General features: G+C 41.2%; 1 protein-coding gene across 7 annotated transcripts in view; it reads left to right on the forward strand.

Annotated features, from left to right (window-relative positions):
- The window catches only part of LOC119653009 (tubulin polyglutamylase TTLL5), an 88168-nt gene extending 74172 nt beyond the window's left edge, over positions 1-13996 (forward strand). For all 7 annotated transcript variants that reach the window (XM_038057442.1, XM_038057446.1, XM_038057443.1 and 4 more), the window contains one exon: positions 5063-13996. In XM_038057442.1, the coding sequence (XP_037913370.1) occupies positions 5063-6874 (1812 nt within the window). In that variant the 3' untranslated portion in view covers positions 6875-13996. The remainder of the gene's footprint in view (positions 1-5062) is intronic.
- The last annotated feature ends 3992 nt before the right edge of the window (positions 13997-17988 follow it).

Raw genomic sequence — 17988 nt, forward strand, 5'->3', positions numbered from 1 at the left:
AAATGATTTTTCGCCAAAACATATCTCTAAAGTTTCGGATATGGGGGATCCTAAATCCACATCGACATGATGTTGGACTGGACCAAATGGGGAGGAACTTATTCCCATTTTTTTGTTCCACGAACCCCTCGTTTGGGGCATAGAAACAACGGCTAACTGTTTCGCCCAGGGCAGAGGCAACCCTTCAGACGCTGGCTCACATCTGCCCTAGAAGCAGCGTAACCGAAAGTGGAAACAGGTGGAAAAACGCTTCTTTATATAATCATGTGAATGTGGATTTGGGATCCCCCATATCTCAAACAATAACCCAGTTTTAGCCTAGCTTTGGCTCAAATTATTGACGGTTTAACTTGAATATAATCCGCAACATTGTCGTGTTTTTTGCGGTTATATAAAGAGGCGTTTGTCCGAGAAACAATACGAATGTAACGAATAAAACGAGAGATTCTGTTCGAATCGCCATACGTTCCTGAGGTATATTCTAGAGCACCTGCACTTGTGATGGGAATAGGTAAAGGTTTAGTAACATTGTTAAAAGCTACTGAATGGAAGCATTACCCCGGCCGTCAATGCACTCAAACGAAGTTATTCCGCAAGGGTGGACGGTTCCTCCGCAGAGTTATTCATTGCTACTCTTGTAGTTTCTGCAGATCTGGGGATCCGAGGCTTTTCCCAGCGAGTAGAATTTCCAGTCTCCACAAAAGGACACCCATCTGCGGCAATCGAAGGGGTATCCGCGTGCTCCCTGCTGTCGTAACGCGTCGACGCGTTGAACGCGTCAAGGACATTTCGAAAATTTGTTCTGCAGAGGGCGGGCTCGTTTCTGATCTGGACTAGTTCCATTGCACCTACGGCAGTCACGCACGAAACAATTAGCGCCGCCCCCGATCCTGATGGCAGTGGTCTGCACTACTTCTTAGTGCACGACACAAATTCGCAAGGCAAGCTTCTAGTTTATTCCGGTTCTCTTACCTCGTTCCCCCCGAAGACGATTCTAAAAAGTACGCAATCGCGCGAAGCTCGACACTTGGCACGTACGGAACTCAATCTACGGCTACGTCGACCATTTCGACTGGACTTTTACGGTCGCTTATGTCCACATGGCCATTTTTGGTGCGGATTTTCTCAGTCTATACAACCTGTTCGTAGATCTTCGAGGTCATCAGTTGATCGACACCTCCGCGTGCCTGACATCAAAAGGTTACATAGTCCTGACGCAATTCCATAGTATCTTCGTCGCCAGGCACGCTAATTCGCCTGGTGGAAATCTGGCCGTCAAATAACATGGCATCCTGCAGTAATTCGTCGACCTTACCCAGACATACGGCTCGCCAGCAAAATTACTTTACCTTCCGATCCGCCACCAGATACAAAGGCCGATTTTCAAAACCCTTCAGAGATTTGTCGGCCCACGTTTCACCGCAGCCAAAGAGGAATTAAAGCAATTTCTAGCCCTGGGAATCATCTGACATACGTCCAGCCAGTGGACGAATCCGCTACATCTAATCAGGTATTTGAAATTCTCCGTAGGGGCAAGATTCGCATTAATGCTTAAAAATACACCCTCGGGAAAGAACAGATCATGTGCCTGGGATATTCCGTCTCCGCTAATGGTTTCAAACCACCCCCGCATAAAATCAATTGAATCGAAAGCTTTCCTCGGCCTCAATCTCCCAGCGGGCTTTATCGCTACATGGGATTACCGAATTATTACCGTTTGCATTGCATCGCAAACGCTTCTCGCATCCTGGCACCATCCAACGAACTGCTGAAGGGTCTTCCGCCAAGGAAGAAAAAGATCAAGATCATCTGGACTCCTGAAGCAGACGTCGTCTTTTTTTAAAGCAAAGACGCTATAGCGGAGGCAGTTACCACTACCTTCCTCAAACTTGATGCCTCATTGGCTCTACGCACGCCGCTTCAGGCTTTGCTATTGGTGCGGATCTCGAACAAAAGGACCCCCACAGAGCATAGATATGCCAGCGTTCTTCTCTAGAAAGTTCTCCAACAGCGAGATGCGCTACGGCGCCTACTGCCGTGAGTTTTGGCCATTTATAATGCTGATTAAGACTTTCAAAAGAATCTCGAGGGCAAATTCACGATTTACATCCATCACAGATCCCTCATTTCCGCAGCATCACATTACTCGGATAAAGCCCCACTCAGGCAAGTGCGCCAGCTGGGATTTATTCTGGAATTTAATATCAAGCTGGCTCTCGTCTCGTGGTGATTGACGCGCTCTCCCCCGTCGCCATCATGTTCATGCCCGCAGCGGTCGATTCAGAGTCTGAACGCCTTGAAGCAGGCCGAAGATCAGAACCTTTAGCATATTCATAGTACATCAAGCCTGGATCTCCAGCCGCTCGTAATCGACGGTTTCTCCATCTCCAGCGAAGTCTCTACAGAAACAGTTAGGACCTATCTGCTATTGGCTCTACGATGTACGGCCTTCGAGACTCTTGATAGCCTCTAACATCCGAAGGTCAAGTTTACCACGCGCCTGGTATCCTAGAAATTCGTTTGGCCTGGCATACCCCGCGATCTCAATCGATGGATGCGCTCATGCGAACCCTGCCCACGGGTTGAAATCCATTGATACAACCGCATTGACCACATCAACATCGTACAGGTCATTATCATGTATCTGGCGTACTGTATGCAGGAGGTGCACTCCGAAGAAACTTGAAGTTCAAAGCAGAATTTGCCGGGGCTATTCAGTGTGACGGGTCATCGCCATTTTCTTATCTGCATCAACGAGCAGAACATAGCGGGTGTATATCTAGATAGCATCGTTTTTACCGACAATGGCGCCGAACTTGATATCGCTCGTCACATCAACAGCGCTGGTTTCATCTTCGCTGGTTTGTCAAAATATGGATATGCAGCTATTTTAATACCAACATCAAGTTGAGACTGTTCCGCGCTAATGTTCTGCCTGTGCTGCTATATGAGAGTAGCCCATGGGATTTGAACTTCGCTGTTACTCGAAAACTACAAGCCTTGTCACTTATCTCCGTCTTATTGTCGCGGTACTCTGGCCTGATGAAAGTTCGATCGATGAGCTTCGATAGCGCACAGGTCAGTTGCCCATAGACGTGTTAATGAGGCGGCAGAAGTGGGAGGGGATGGGTCACACATTAAGAGGTCATAACTGCTTGTCCGAATAGCTCAGTGGTTAGAGTACTGGGTTGTCATACGGAAGGCCGCGGTTCAAATCTCGCTGGTAGCAGTGGGATTTGTATCGTGACTTGACGTCGGATACCAGTCGACTCAGCTGTGAATGAGTACCTGAGTCAAATCAGGGTAATAATCTCGGGCGAGCACAATGCTGAACACATTGCCTCCTAGTCTACCGTTGCGGTCTTGAATGAAGTGCTCTAACACACTTCAAGGCCCTGATCCAATATGGATTGTTGCGCCAACGATTATTATTATTATTAACTGCTTGGAGCCTCGAAAAATTTTTAACATTATTTTTTTACAAAATTGCGGCTGTATGACTGCATAAACAAAACAAATATGCTCAGCGGCGAGCAATAGAACTCCTTTGGATCACCATCGGTTTCGAAAAAATGGTTTCGAGAAATAAGTCTTACATATAGGGCCTACAAATAAGTTCTGTCGGTTTTTTTGTTAAATTTGAAGCTTTATTGTGAAAAATTGGTTATACATTCATTGTTCAAAGTATTGCCCATCGTTAGCCACAACTTTCTTCCATCTTTCAGGCAATTCATAGATGCCATCCCGCCAAAAATTGGCCGGCTTGGCCGCTATCCACTCATCGAGCCATTTTTTGAGTTCGTCGTAATTGGAGAAGTGCTGGTCAGCCAAGCCATGCTGCATCGACCGGAACAAATGGTAATCAGAAGGAGCAATGTCTGGAGAGTACGGCGGGTGGGGTAGGACTTCCCTTTTGACCGTTTCTAGATATGTTTTAACGGGCTGCGCAACATGTGGACGAGCATTGTCATGTTGCAAAATAACTTTATCATGCCTTTGCTGGCTGCGGCCGTTTTTTCTTGAGTTCGCGGCTCAAACGCATCATTTGACGTCGGTAGAGTTTGCCCGTGACCGTTTCGTTCGGTTTTAGCAGCTCATAGTATACCACACGCAGCTGGTCCCACCATATACACAGCATGATCTTCTCACCATGAATATTCGCTTTGGCCGTCGATGATGAGGCATGGCCGGGGTATCCGCACGTTGCCCGACGCTTGGGATTATCGTAATGGATCCACTTTTCATCGCCAGTAACTATTCGATGCAGAAAACCCTTCCTTTCTTGTCGTTGGAGCAGATGTTCGCACGTGAAAAAACGGCGTTCGACGTCTCTTGGCTTCAGTTCATACGGAACCCAACTTCCGACCTTTCGGATCATTCCCGTTGCTTTTAAACGGTTGTAAATGGCTTGCTGAGTGACTCCAAGTGTTTTTCCAAGTTCTTCCGTTTGCGATGGATCTTGGTCGAGCAATGCCTCTAATTCTTCATCTTCTGAAATTGTTGGCCGTCCGGCGCGCTCTTCGTCTTCCATGTCAAAATTGCCACTTTTAAACCGTCCAAACCACCTCTGACACGTTCGCTCAGATAGAGCATGGTCACCATAAACTTCCACTAAAATGCGATGACTTTCGGTTGCTTTTTTCTTCATATTGAAATAATGAAGTAGAACTCCCCGCAAAAACACATTATTTGGTACAAAATTGGCCATTTTCGTTGATGAAAAAAGCATTATTGTTTACACTTCAATTAAATAATTTATACTGACGTTTGGGCCTATTGACAGTAGCTTTCCGATGAATGTTTGGAAATGTGGTTCAATGGAATAAAAAACAAGCTACGCCATCTATTGTGAAAACCGACAGAACTTATTTGTAGACCCTATAGTTTTACCGGAGTCCTTAATTTAGAGTTTCTTTATGAAATTGTCGTTATGTTACTGGGAAACTTCCACTATTGATGATACAACTACTCCAAAAGTTTTAAAATTTTCATTATGTCACCCTAAATATTCAAAAACGATCAAGGACAGTAAATATCCAATTCTTTAAATTTTCTTTTTCAGCCTGAACAGGTGCCTGCAGAAGAACAGCTTCTAGTCTCCAAATATATTGCGGATCCGTTGTGTATAGACGGCCATAAGTGTGATCTACGTGTTTATGTAGCGGTAACTTCTTTTGATCCCCTCATTATATACATCTACGAAGAAGGCTTAGTTCGGCTGGCTACTGTTAAGTATGACCGCACAGTGGAGAACCTGTGGAACCCGTGCATGCATCTCTGCAACTACAGCATAAACAAATATCACTCGGACTACATTAAATCACGTGATGCGGACGACGAAGATGTAGGCCATAAGTGGACACTTAGTGCCCTTCTGCGACACCTCAAAAGCCAGGGATGCGATACAAAACAATTGATGGCGAGCATCGAGGATCTTATAATCAAATCAATGTTTGCATGCGCTCAGTCCATTATATCGGCTTGTAGAATGTTTGTCCCGAATGGAAACAATTGTTTCGAGCTATATGGATTCGATATACTCATCGATGATACACTCAAACCGTGGCTGCTAGAAATCAATTTATCGCCGTCACTTGGTATCGATTCGCCACTAGATACCAAGGTGAAAGCATCGCTTATAACGGATCTCTTAACATTAGTTGGTATTCCGGCCTATAGTCCTATAATGCGGACACACTATGATACAAAATGGACGCGTTATCGAAACGTAAATTATCGTCGGGCTAATTCAGCAGATCATTTGAATAGTACATCTGGAAAAAAGAGCGCCAACAATGTAACCACACCGTTAACAACCGAGGAAGCTAGGATCGTGAGAAATGCCAAAGCACAAAATGCACGACGTGGCGGTTTTGTGAGGATATTCCCCACGGCTGATAGCATGCAACGATATGGTGCCTTCCTGGACCCAATTACCGGAATCCCTGTTTCAACTATACCCCCAAGTGGTAAAGGGGCATGTGCCATGATTCTACCTCATAACTACAATCAGCTTCTCTACAATGAGCTTTTCGGGAATACGGCGAAACATAAAAAAACAAGCGGCATCGACGCAAGAATGCAGCAGTATGAGCGAGCCTTAGACTTACAAAGTGTTCTTAATTTAAGCATAAAAAAGCCTGCCCCAAAGGATGTCGAAGAAGGGAAGCGCCTGATGAGGCAAGTACGCAAACTGATTGAGGCTGGTTCGGAACTCACTCAGTTGCAAGCTAGACAACTCTTTAGTCATTATTTGGAAGCTGTTTTACGGAGATTATCTCAAGAGCCTCGAAGCCATCACGAGAAACTTATTCTGAAATTTATCAACCGGGCAAGCTGCACATACAAGGCCCCTGCATTCTTACGAAACCCACTCAGCCATCGAATTCTTAGCAAGGATCGTTCGGCTATGGTGGCCAAACTGCTAGGCGATTACTTAGAAACATACAACCGTGAAACTGATTGTTATGTTGACTCATTTGACGCTTATGGCATGATTCCTAGCGCCGTTTTTAATGAGCTGCTTTCACATGCACAAGAACACGAGCTGGAATCAGTTCTTACGTTGCATACAAATCGCACTAAATCAATGCCTTTCCTATACAATCGGTGCGGAAGCAATGTTCCCGATACGCCTCCAATCCCAACCGGTGCTCATGGTTTTCTTAAAGCGCTACCAAGCATGGTTGCCGGGGTACAGACTCGCGATCAAGCTGACATCGATAGCTATTATAAAAACGTGGACTTAATTGAATCGACTCATGATATTCAAACCAGTAAAACTGAGAAAAACGGGGAAAGGTACATAGAAAAGGCGGTCTCCATAACTACGGCAGCATCGAAAAAGAAATTCTCTCAAATGGCCAAAAGATAATAGATTAAAATTTTCAAGTATTTCAGTTGAAATTCGAAAGGCTGGAGTGCGGAAAAAAAATCGTTGCTAATTACCAAAGCTGCATATGTAAATGGTTTCCAATAGTCTTATAATTGGAAAGTTGAAATAAATGTCTAAGCGTTTAATTTAACGTAATTTATTTCGGGCTTTGGGGCTTGGCGACTTTGTAGCAAATTTATAATTTTTCAATTGAAGAATGCAGACCCTTCAAAATCATTCAAATTCAATTATATTAAAAATGTTTACAGTTTACCTGTTGGATTTGTTTCACATCCACAAACAAAAAAAGAAAATGTAACAAACCGAGTTGTGCAAAAATTAACGTCGATGTCTGCATGCGAATGATATTGAGTCAAACTTTTATATGCTTAAAATTCTTTACTATTCGGCCTAGTGAAAAAAAAACAAAATCTGGCGATAGAAAACTTTTTTATCAATGCGTGATACCCAATCTATTTTCGATTACTTTACATCAAAGGCATTTATGTGTTTTCGAAACATCTTCTCATTGGACTTTTTACCATTTTCTAGTTTCCTAAATGTGAGAAATGTCTTAAAACAAGCACGTTGCCAAGCTATCAATTTTAACACATACAATCAATACTTAGAAATGTAAAGATGAAAACGTTTTAAATGTTCAGCCGTTGCTTAAAAATGTTGAGAAAAAAAAACAGAAAACTAAAATCAATTCTGGGGGTTAAAAATTATTGTGATATAAAATGAATTCCCGAAAAGAACTCAATTCAGTGTTACATTTAAACAGAAAGTAGAGGAAAAAGTTTGTAAAAGTGTGTGTATGTCTAAAGCTGCCATGTTTTTTACGCAGGCGAAAGAAAAGATGTTTTCTAGGTCCTATTTTTAAGTTATTGTCTTATTAAGCATTCAAATGTGTAGATTCTAACGCGTACTCTTTTAATTTATCGTTATTTATTTTTTATACATAATTTATTATAAACAATTTGAGCACAATACTTTTTTATAATCGTACTGAATATTTTTTTCATTTTATCTAGTTTGTTAGACGTTTGAACTGTAAATTAAAGATGTGAATGCGTTTCGGCTGGATTGCAGTAGCAACATTCCAAACACGGGATAAAAAACTGTTGCCGTCGTTGAGTGGTGCACTTCAGTTCACTTCTGTTTGTTCCTATATATCCCGTCAATTTTTTCGTTTCTTGGGCAAACCAAGAATAGAATAATATTTACCAATGTGTGAAACCATGTGCCAGTTTGCTTTTCTCAAAGATTATGACGCACATTGAAATGAACGTTTGAATATTTTAATGATTTCCATTAGTCACAATCATTATTCTACAATAATTAACAAAGATCGTTATATGTACATGTCGTGCTTTTCGTCGGCACCCATTTTCTCCTTATTCCAGATTTTCAATTTCTTCTAGATAGAACCTTAAATTTAGGTACAAGTTACCACAGAAGTTTCGATGAGATTTACGGACTTGATGGAAGACCGCTGATCCCTAATCACGAATCCAATCATAGTTTGGTCATGTTTTCTGTTTGGTTCGCTGCTAATTTTTAAAATGTCAAAATTGTAGTTAATTTTCATCCAAAATAATTTGAAAAAAAATTATAAAATCTATTGGATCTCCTATAATAGGACAATTTCATTGCTGGTTGATTATCGAATGTTTAAGCCCAACAGCTTCATAAAGCAAAACAATGCAATTGTCACCCTCAGACTAAACTCAAGTTTTGCAGCCGGCATATAGTATTCTTTTAAAAAATGTGGCTGCAAAGCTCGAATATAGTCTTGATTTTTGATGTGCAATGTGCCGTCAAAAATATACTGGATGCAAAATTTAAGTGCAATTTGTGAAGCCCAACGTCCTCCTGTGCTGTTTGAGTGGTCTACTTGGTGCCTTGCTGTGGTTGTTTATATTTGTGTTGTCTTCCAGCGTCCCCAGGAACTAACAGTGTAGTCTCTCATATGGCACACGGCTACTTGTAGGAAAATAGAAGGCAAACAAAAAGCCTATGAAGTCAGGAATGTTGAAAACGATAGACGTTTGCCTTGAGTGGTTTTTAATCTTCTTCTTTTTCAGTCTTTGCCCCGTTCAGAAACGGAGTCGGCTCGATTGCGCCATTTTAGTCAGTCAAAAAGCTAATCTAAATGGAATCGCGGGAGTCCCAAACCACCATCCAGCGTATCAAACCAGCTTTGTTTTGGCCAGCCTTTTGGTCGTTTCCTATCGATGTCCTCATTTCGGATTTAATCGTGGCGTTTTACGAGACACTAGTCCGTCCAACAGAACATTTTCGTTTCTATTATCACGAAACACCGTTCATTATCTATTATAATCGGCCAACACTCAGAACCAGAGAGGAAGACAAGGCGGTAAATTTTGTATTTGAGACATTCGTTGATGTGTCGATCGCAAAGAACGCCACTTCATCCAAGTTTCGCTGAGGCGTGAAGTAATTCTGACCACATTGATCCGAAATATTTAAATCGCTCAATTCAGAGCCGCTGACAGTAATAGTCCCTGTTTCATTGGGATCGGTCGTTAAAAATTCTTTTTCATTCAGATTCAATCCGAAAAGGGGTTGTCGGTCAGTGTTGAAGCGGTTATTCCATTTTTGAACAAGTTGCTATGAAACGCTAGAAAAAAGTCATCTGCATAGAGCAGTGTAGCGGACTCTGTACGTTAGATGTTCCGTTTGACAGTGTCCACATCGAGAGAAGTCAGAGGGTCCTGTTTTGATAGACATCGACGGAGACATGAAGCGATTTTGATATGCACACTACACTTTACTTTTCGAATCGTGGTAAAGTAATTTAATCCAACGCACCAGATCAGTATCAGATAAATTTGTGTGGAACGTAGTCAAACTTCCTTTTTAGCTCTGTCGCGCTTTCTGTGCTCAATTTTATTGCGTTTGTCGCCCTCTAATTTGCATCCCACCTCCTCCATAAGGTTATGAGGTCCGATAACTACTTTGAGGCGATTGTTCAACCTCCATTTTTCATCAGAGAATTCCGAAGGAAACTGTGTAAGATGGTAATTTAATTCTCCATGCTTTCGCTCGGCTCATTTCCGAATACACGGGATCAGTGTCTAGGCCCAGCGGCCTTGTTCGGAATTATTACACCATTGCTACCATCTCCTAAGCAGCCCCTTCCTAGGCTTTTCGGAAGTCTGCAATCACATCGAGCGGGTTTGTCCTTATTCTCTTGTAAAGACAGTGCGCCTCATTCGCTAGGAGATCCAAGGAGTCGATTTCACAATTAACACCACGTCGGGCCGTCTATAAAACATATCAATGCTACCTCTTCTGACACAGGCCAAAGCCTGTACTCCATCATACATTATGTTACACGTCAGAGGCCCCAATAGGGGCCCTGGGGAATACACAACATATTCTTTCAGTCCGTTATCCGTCGCGTACTAAAGAGGTAACTCTCGACTATCCGAGGAGGATCATTATCACACCAAAGTGAATTATCTGACATGCTAAATGCATATACATTACAACCTATGTGCAAGCAATGCTGCACTCAAATATTCTTACACAAGAAATACACAAAGCTTTTCATATTTGAAGCGAAAAGTAGTCCGTTTTCGACTTGTTTAAGATTTGCTGGTTTTTAGCACCAAAAACTTGATTTACATAAAAGTATCTAACACCAATCTGCGCTTAATCCAATCCCAGTTGTCTGTATTAAAGGCATCCGGGACATCTAGTGTCACCACTGCGCAGCACTTACCAACGGCTCCCGATCTAAATACATGACCGTTGCTATCGACTGAATGTAGAACAGGCTGGCCGAAAGCCATACTGGCACTCCGATAGACCCGCCACCCCACCTCTCCAACAACTTCCCCATAGTGTCTAAAAGACAGATCGGACGATATGAAAAGAATGCACCAGGTGGTTTTTGCGGCTTCGGTAGCAAGACGTCTTTTCCAATAGTCGAACCACTTGGGTCTGATTTTAGCAGCCAACTTCGTGGCTTTGTTCTGAATCCCGTCCAATCCCGGAGACTTATTATCTCCAATTCATCCTCACATCTCTCGTAGATCCTCCTCGGTCACCACTGGACTTGAGAAGACGTGCTGTTGAATCGTTGGCTAAGGTCCATTTTCTACCGATTATGGTAAAAGAATTGCGATTGTTTTGAATACTTGGGGAGATTTTTGCCCACGAATCCTGTTAATTATAACCTTTTATGGTAAGCAGCGTCCCACGAGTTCCTTTTTGCCTCAAGGCACAGCTGTATCATTTTCCAGAGATAAGGAGGTATTCCCAATTATAATTTGACAAGAAAAGAAACTGTGACAAAGGTGAACTGGAGTATAAATCGCAGGCAATGTAGGCGCGAGTTGTACATGTTTGGATAGGACGCTGATATTGAGAAGTTTCGTACATTATGTCGTAGATGAGCGTAATTTAGCGCAGGAAAGGAAGGAGGCGAATCATTTTACTATTTTTTTTAAAAAAATGTATAAACAAACGGCCACTTTGTTTGTCCTGAACGCAAATTTCATGCATTTTTGCGGAAGCCAGAAAGATATTTTCTGGAAGTTGTTCGACCATGCCAGGTCCTTTGAAATGTTCAAAGGATAGTACAGTAACTCTTGTTTTTCTACTGGTAACCACCGCTTTCGCAATGTTCGTATTGGGGGTTTGTTTTCGGAGTTCTCGATTCCAACAGGGAACAGATTTACCCAACTACCTCGAGGAATAGGGCAAGACTCTTCAAGGCATTTTAAGAGTGTGCGGTTCAGAGTTTCCATTTGAGTTTCTAACGCCAAAGGAGTCTTGAGTCGCCTAGCTACACTTTATTGCGAAGAAGTTCATTGAACTTTGCCCAATTCTTAATATTACAATCTGTTAGCCCATAATACTCTAAGTAATAAAGTTCTGACAGTGAAACTTCGTCTAGCGCCCGCCAATTTCTAATCAACTCTATGTTTTTGAAGTACAAATTGTTAGGTCACTTCACTTCAACTTAGTTCGACGAAAGTTGCAGCATATCTCACACTTGCACTGATGAGACCAGCTGAAGTAATGAAATCAAATAGCTTCTCTCATCTAGGATGGCTTTTGCTGCACTCTCCAGAAATATGCAGGGGGTTCGCATCGCAACCTATTAATACTCAAGACTATTTGACTCAGCATACGCTGCTTCTTACCAGATCCTTTATTTCTTACATTGGTGGAAGGCACAGAATCATAGGGAAGGTAAACAGAGCCAATTATAACATTTCTCCTCTTATCACTAACTTAGTATTAAAAGATGGTGGCAGCTAGGTCCTGGCCTGCCTTAGCAAATTTTATATTAGGACACAGACTGCATCTTCCATCATAGAAGATCCTAGCCACCTTTACTAATCCAATATCACTGATTTTGGTAATCCGAAACTATGGCTATAAGCGCAGTCCTGTAACTTTGCCAACCTTGCTGCCATCAGAACGGAAGCGCTTTTGGCATACTCAAAGTTAATTTGTATGCCTCCGGTTCACTCTTTCCGGAATATTGCGGGTCCAGTTCCAGTTTTCGTTTAGATTTGGCTTCAGTTTCATTACCATCAATAATCCCACAGTAATAGCGCAGCACAAAGGCAAACACAAACATCCACGACGAATTGGAAGTCGAAACCGGGACAAGGAGATCAAGCGGTCAAGGTGCCCTGAAATTATTTAACTAGAATTTGTTTTTAGACATAAATATAGTTTTATATGATGAGAAAACCCGCCGGTGACGGGAAAGTTTATTGCGTCCAGTGTAGGTCTCGCTGGAGTTACTTATCCTAAGCACCTTTTGCTTGGGATCTGCTTTCTTGCGTCCGATTTCTCTGGATATTACCACGCCCAGTGGTGCAACAACCGCCATGTCCTTATTCCCAAAGAGCTTCGCTTTCGGCTATCATCGGCTGGGAACCTTTTCAAGTTCACGATGTTCATTCCGCATGGATTCGTTTCCATATGCCGGTGTTGGGCTTTTCCTTCCTTCCTTTTTTTTCGCTTGTATTGATAGAGGTTGAAGGGAAGATTCTGACAGGCAAGATTTAGCTCTTTTATTTGGTACTCGTGCCTTTCCCTTACATTTGCTGGAAGAATTAGACACCAGTGACACGGACAGACCGAATATAGTCGGGTTTCCAGGTACTCCCAATATGGGAGTTGCTCTATTCACCCTTCTGGCTGACTGTGCCCTAAGTACTAAGTGTAGGCGTTAGGTTGTCCATTGGAGTGGTCGAAGTCTGCGACTTGTTATCAGTTGCAATGCCAACATCCGTAGCTTCCACATTCAGATTTTCGGCACTCTCAGTATAGTGGTAAGTTATTATAGGCTACTCCTGCTCGAGCGGAAAAACAAGCCCACATTATACTAGTGTACACCCAGACTTAAAAACGAAGGGAACATCCGAGTACAACTTTGAAAATTAAAGTAAATTTAATGATTTCTTTGTTAAGTTTAAGGAGGACTCTGGCGAAGGATGCAAAAAGGAGGGGGGAGGTGTAAAATCGTTTTCCTTACAATTAAGACTAGTTTCCCAGAAACTGCCTAATCGGAAGCAGGGCAGGGAAAGCCATGATAATCTGTCATAGATAACATCTAGGCCTCGAATTGCGTTCCACTCAGCTATCTAAAAAAATAAAATTAATAGCGTATTACTGTAATTGGGAAAACCGTCGTAACTTCATCCTAGAAGTGCAAAATTTTGCAGCAAAACAATAGGCGCGACACCAGAAAATTCAGTATAAATTATACTATCGCTAACAGGATTAAGATAGGTGAGGGTCCTGCGTTTCCAGTGAATTGCGCAGGCATATACACTCAAAGTTTCTTTCAAAAACAAATCCAAAATTGTTCACTTCTGAAGCCTCTAGCTCTTGGTTTCATTTTATGTGAATGATTCCAAAGCAAGTTAATCTTTTAAATACGCAACCATTTTGTGCAATGGCATCTTCTCACAGCAGATAATATGTTGCTTCTAATCAAGATTTTGTTGTTTTTTTTATACGGACAACTTGACTGTTTAGGGTATTTTTTAAATATATTTTTGATTCTTTAAATTATTTTAATTTTATATGCGTAGGTGGGAAACGAATAAAAAGGCTATTGCTTGGGAAAATAAGAATTGCAACTTTGTATTCAACAGCAACATTTAACCTTTTAGAATGTAAAAGTAATTTGGAGTTGAATTTATGCAGAAAATTAAGAAAAAAATTAAAATGAGAAGCCACTTTAAATCAACTTAATACGACAGATCATGTGATAAAATGCTTAGATTTTATTCTTATAAAAGTAGTAGATAATTTTAATAATTAAAACATTGAGTAGAAGAACGAAAGGAAGGAAAACACTACATTTACATAGTTCATAGACTAAATTACAAAACCTCAGCGGAAGGTCCTTTGGTAGCTAGTAATTCACATCCAAATCTGTTGGGTTTCTATCAATAATGAACCCGCTGCGACCTTTTATCCACGTTAAAGGAAATTTGATAGCACACAGGTTTTTCTACATCACAAAACTAATGGAAACTCTTTTAATGTTCAATAATAGATTGATGAAAGATAAAATCAAAAATAGAAATACATAGTTCAAAATTCCGATTATTCAGAAAGAAAACAGAATCTTGTTATGAATACTTTGAAATGAACCTTAGATCCCCAAACCTAAAAAATCTCCAATAACACAGTATCCTCCATTCCTTCAAATTGTTTACTATAATACATTGCACAAATCTGAAATCTGCATCTGAATTATGGAGAAAAGTATAAACATAAATAATAGAATCACAAAAAGTGTCTACGCGCAATATCACATAATAAAGTATATACATTTGCTGGCCTTACGTATTATAATTGCATCGTGGTTTTTTAAAGCTTGTTGAAAATTTATATTGTATTTATCGTGAAACTAAATAAAATATGAAAGCTTCTAGTATAGTACACAATCTACAATCTTAATATGATGAATGTTTTGAGATAACACCAAAATCATGCAATTACAAATTTCTGGTTCTCTATTTTTCAAATTTAAAATAAAAATTAATACAAAATGTTTTTCGTAAGCGGTGAAAGAAAATTTGAAATTAATAAATAAATTGGAAATTCAAATTTGGTGTATTACTAAGTTGATGTTAACTAAGCTCTCGATTCGCTGAATAATCTATGCTAAATCTAAAGAAATATACTCCTTGGTAGCCCATTAACACGGATTTCAAAATTAGACAAACTATGTCAGTCAACTAAAATCCTACTATGGGACCTCACCGTATAATTCCTCGTCTTACTTTAAATGAATCCAAAATCGCCCTAAGCCAACGAAAATTATCTTTGGTTTAACAATCACGAATCAATAAGTAATCGCCATCACATCCTCCTCCGTTCGAGAGAAGCCCACTCCGTAACCACTACAATACGCCCCTTTCCCCCTCTTATTGAAGGCAGCCCGAAAGGTCTTCGTAACCTTTTTCTGCTTAAAACGAGTCAATACCTTTCCCCGTAAGCAACGGTAGCGGTGATACTCGCTAATTTTCTCGTTTTATTTCGCTCATCTTTTAATTCGCCTTTTCCAAGGACAATCTGACAAGAGATTACATTTAATAATTCATTATATTTTCTTTTCTTTTTCCGTTTTAACACTCCTTAGCTTTGTCAATTACTCTTCTCAATTTCCTATCCTGACGCTCACTTATATCCAACGTATAACGTTTAAAATTGATTTTACTTATTTTAAAAAAATCTAACAACTGGTCGCCTTCCCCTAAACCCAAGAATTCATTTCCATTTGAACAATTCCAATTTATATTTATTAATAATCTTCTAATAGTGCAAGCGAAAATTGACCGAGTGAAACCTTGCTTGCACATAAACCTGCCCAAGTTACATGTTATTGATGACCTTTAGAGAGGAGATGGTTATAGCGATTGACACCAAATTTGGTAGAAAGGTGGGAACTGTGAACGCTCACGCATACAGTCAATTACATCCTTTTAAGTCGAATTTAAGGGGGGTCCCCATACATGCAAAAGGGTGGTGTAAAATTTTTTTTCATCAAATATAGTCATGTGGGGTATCAAATTAAAGGTCTCGATTAGTACTTTTCAAAGTTGCTCTTAGTTTTGACATTCGTCGGAAGGGTGGGGAGCGCGGGGGGTTGAAAGTGATCACTTCTTTAAGGGAGCCATTCTCAGAAACTACCAAACCGAAAAATCTGAAGAAAATCAGGAGGCTGCCACTATATGGTGCCTAGGCTCCGAAATACCTTCCATGCCGATATCTGTTAAAGTTAATAATAGTATATTACTACAATTTTTTGTAATTGGTTGGAAACCCCCCTTAAGTTCATTCTAGTACCATGAAATTTTGCAGTGATATAGGCTATAATATAGAGCATGATCTTACCAAGTTTGGTGAAAATCGCACTATTACTAACAAAGTTATAATACCTCAAATTTGTTCCTTCTTTGAAAATTGAAGACTATGAATGTCAATATCACCCGAAAGTGGATACTCTCACATAATATATGGACATATTACGTGCTATGTACTAAGAAATACACAAAACCTTTCGTACCTGAAGCGTCCAGCTTCAGGTTTCCCGACTTGTTACTTGTTGAGGAGTGCAGTTCTAATGGCAGGAGTGGATTTCTGGTGGCTGGAGTGGGTCGATGAGCTTCGATTCGGTAATTGAATTGGATGCCCGAGTAACGAGAAAAATTCTCCTGAATTCCTGGTGGGGCGAGGAGCTTCGATTTCCTAATTGAATTGAGTGCCCGGAATGTCAAGGATATTTCGCGTCTGCATTTATGATTCTCCCAAATTCGGCGCTTTGATTCCATAATTCGGATGTTATTATAGCATGTTTGCTTATATGATTTTAAAATTTTACAGTCGGTGATGAATCGTGTGCCCCAGTGACTACTGCTTTCAAGATCTGTGTGGCGAATCGAATGTTGTGTGGTACTGGGTAGAAAAAAGAGTTCATCATTTGAATAGGGCGCAATAGTTTTGTGAAGCATCGGGGTTGACTGTCATCTCAATTTGCCACCATCAAATATTGCATCCTCTTCACCTAGAAACCCTTCGAGTATAAAACTAAACAACGAAAGAATATGAATCTTAAAAAAAAAGAAAGAAGGAAAGAAAAGTAACTAAATTTTCTAATTTTTCAAATAATTCGCAGAAATTGTAAGAGCTTCATTAGACATCTGTTTAGAAATTGATAATAATAGTCGTTGGCTCCAAACCAATGTGATCGGAGCCTTGAAGCATATTAGAGCACTTTATTCAAAACCGGAACGGTACACTACAGTACCCTGTACAAGGTAATGTGGTCAGCAATGCGCTCGCCCGAGATTATTACCCCGATTTGACTCAGGTACTCATTCACAGCTGAGTCGACTGGAATCCAACATTCAGTCACGATAACAAACCTCTCTGCGACTAGTTAGAACAGCTCGGAATATGTTATAAGCGGGTGAAATCCTCCTTGACTTGGCACAGTTGGTAAGCTTTCGCCATCTAAGTCCCGCGGCTGCTAATTAGTGCGAGTAGATTCTGCTCTTGACAGTCGCCAGCGAGACACTGACTATACCCGCCGAAGGACTGGCAAGAGCAGAGCCCCGCCTGGCCAATCCGTCAGCCCGCTGATTCCCCTATATGTTCCTATGCCCGGGAACCCAGAGGAGGGTGACCTTGGCCGTTCAGTACGTTTCTGCACTGCCCCACCTGCATGGAGGATGTCGTTGCTGAGTACAAGGCCTTAATAGTCGCTTGGCTATCGGTCAGAAGGGTATGTTACGCTTGGGGCTCAGATCATGCTCCAACCATCGACAGACTTCCAGTATCGCCAGTACTTCCGCTTGGAATACCCTGGCGAAACACGGGAGACATACGACTTGGATACACTGGGTGTATTCGAGAAAACCCCCGCACCGAGTCCACGAACCGTCTTCGATCCATTGGTGAAGAATACTGTATCATAAGCTTGCAACACGTCACCGGTCTTCCTCTCTTCCCCTGGTTGAAAAGTCCACAGCAAAGTTTTTCGTGAAGTTCATTTTGCGTGTGGCATAGTCCTTGAGGGATGCCCAGATTTCCCGAGGTAT

The sequence above is a fragment of the Hermetia illucens genome, chromosome 3, assembly GCF_905115235.1.
Source record: "Hermetia illucens chromosome 3, iHerIll2.2.curated.20191125, whole genome shotgun sequence".
NCBI lineage: Eukaryota > Metazoa > Arthropoda > Insecta > Diptera > Stratiomyidae > Hermetia > Hermetia illucens.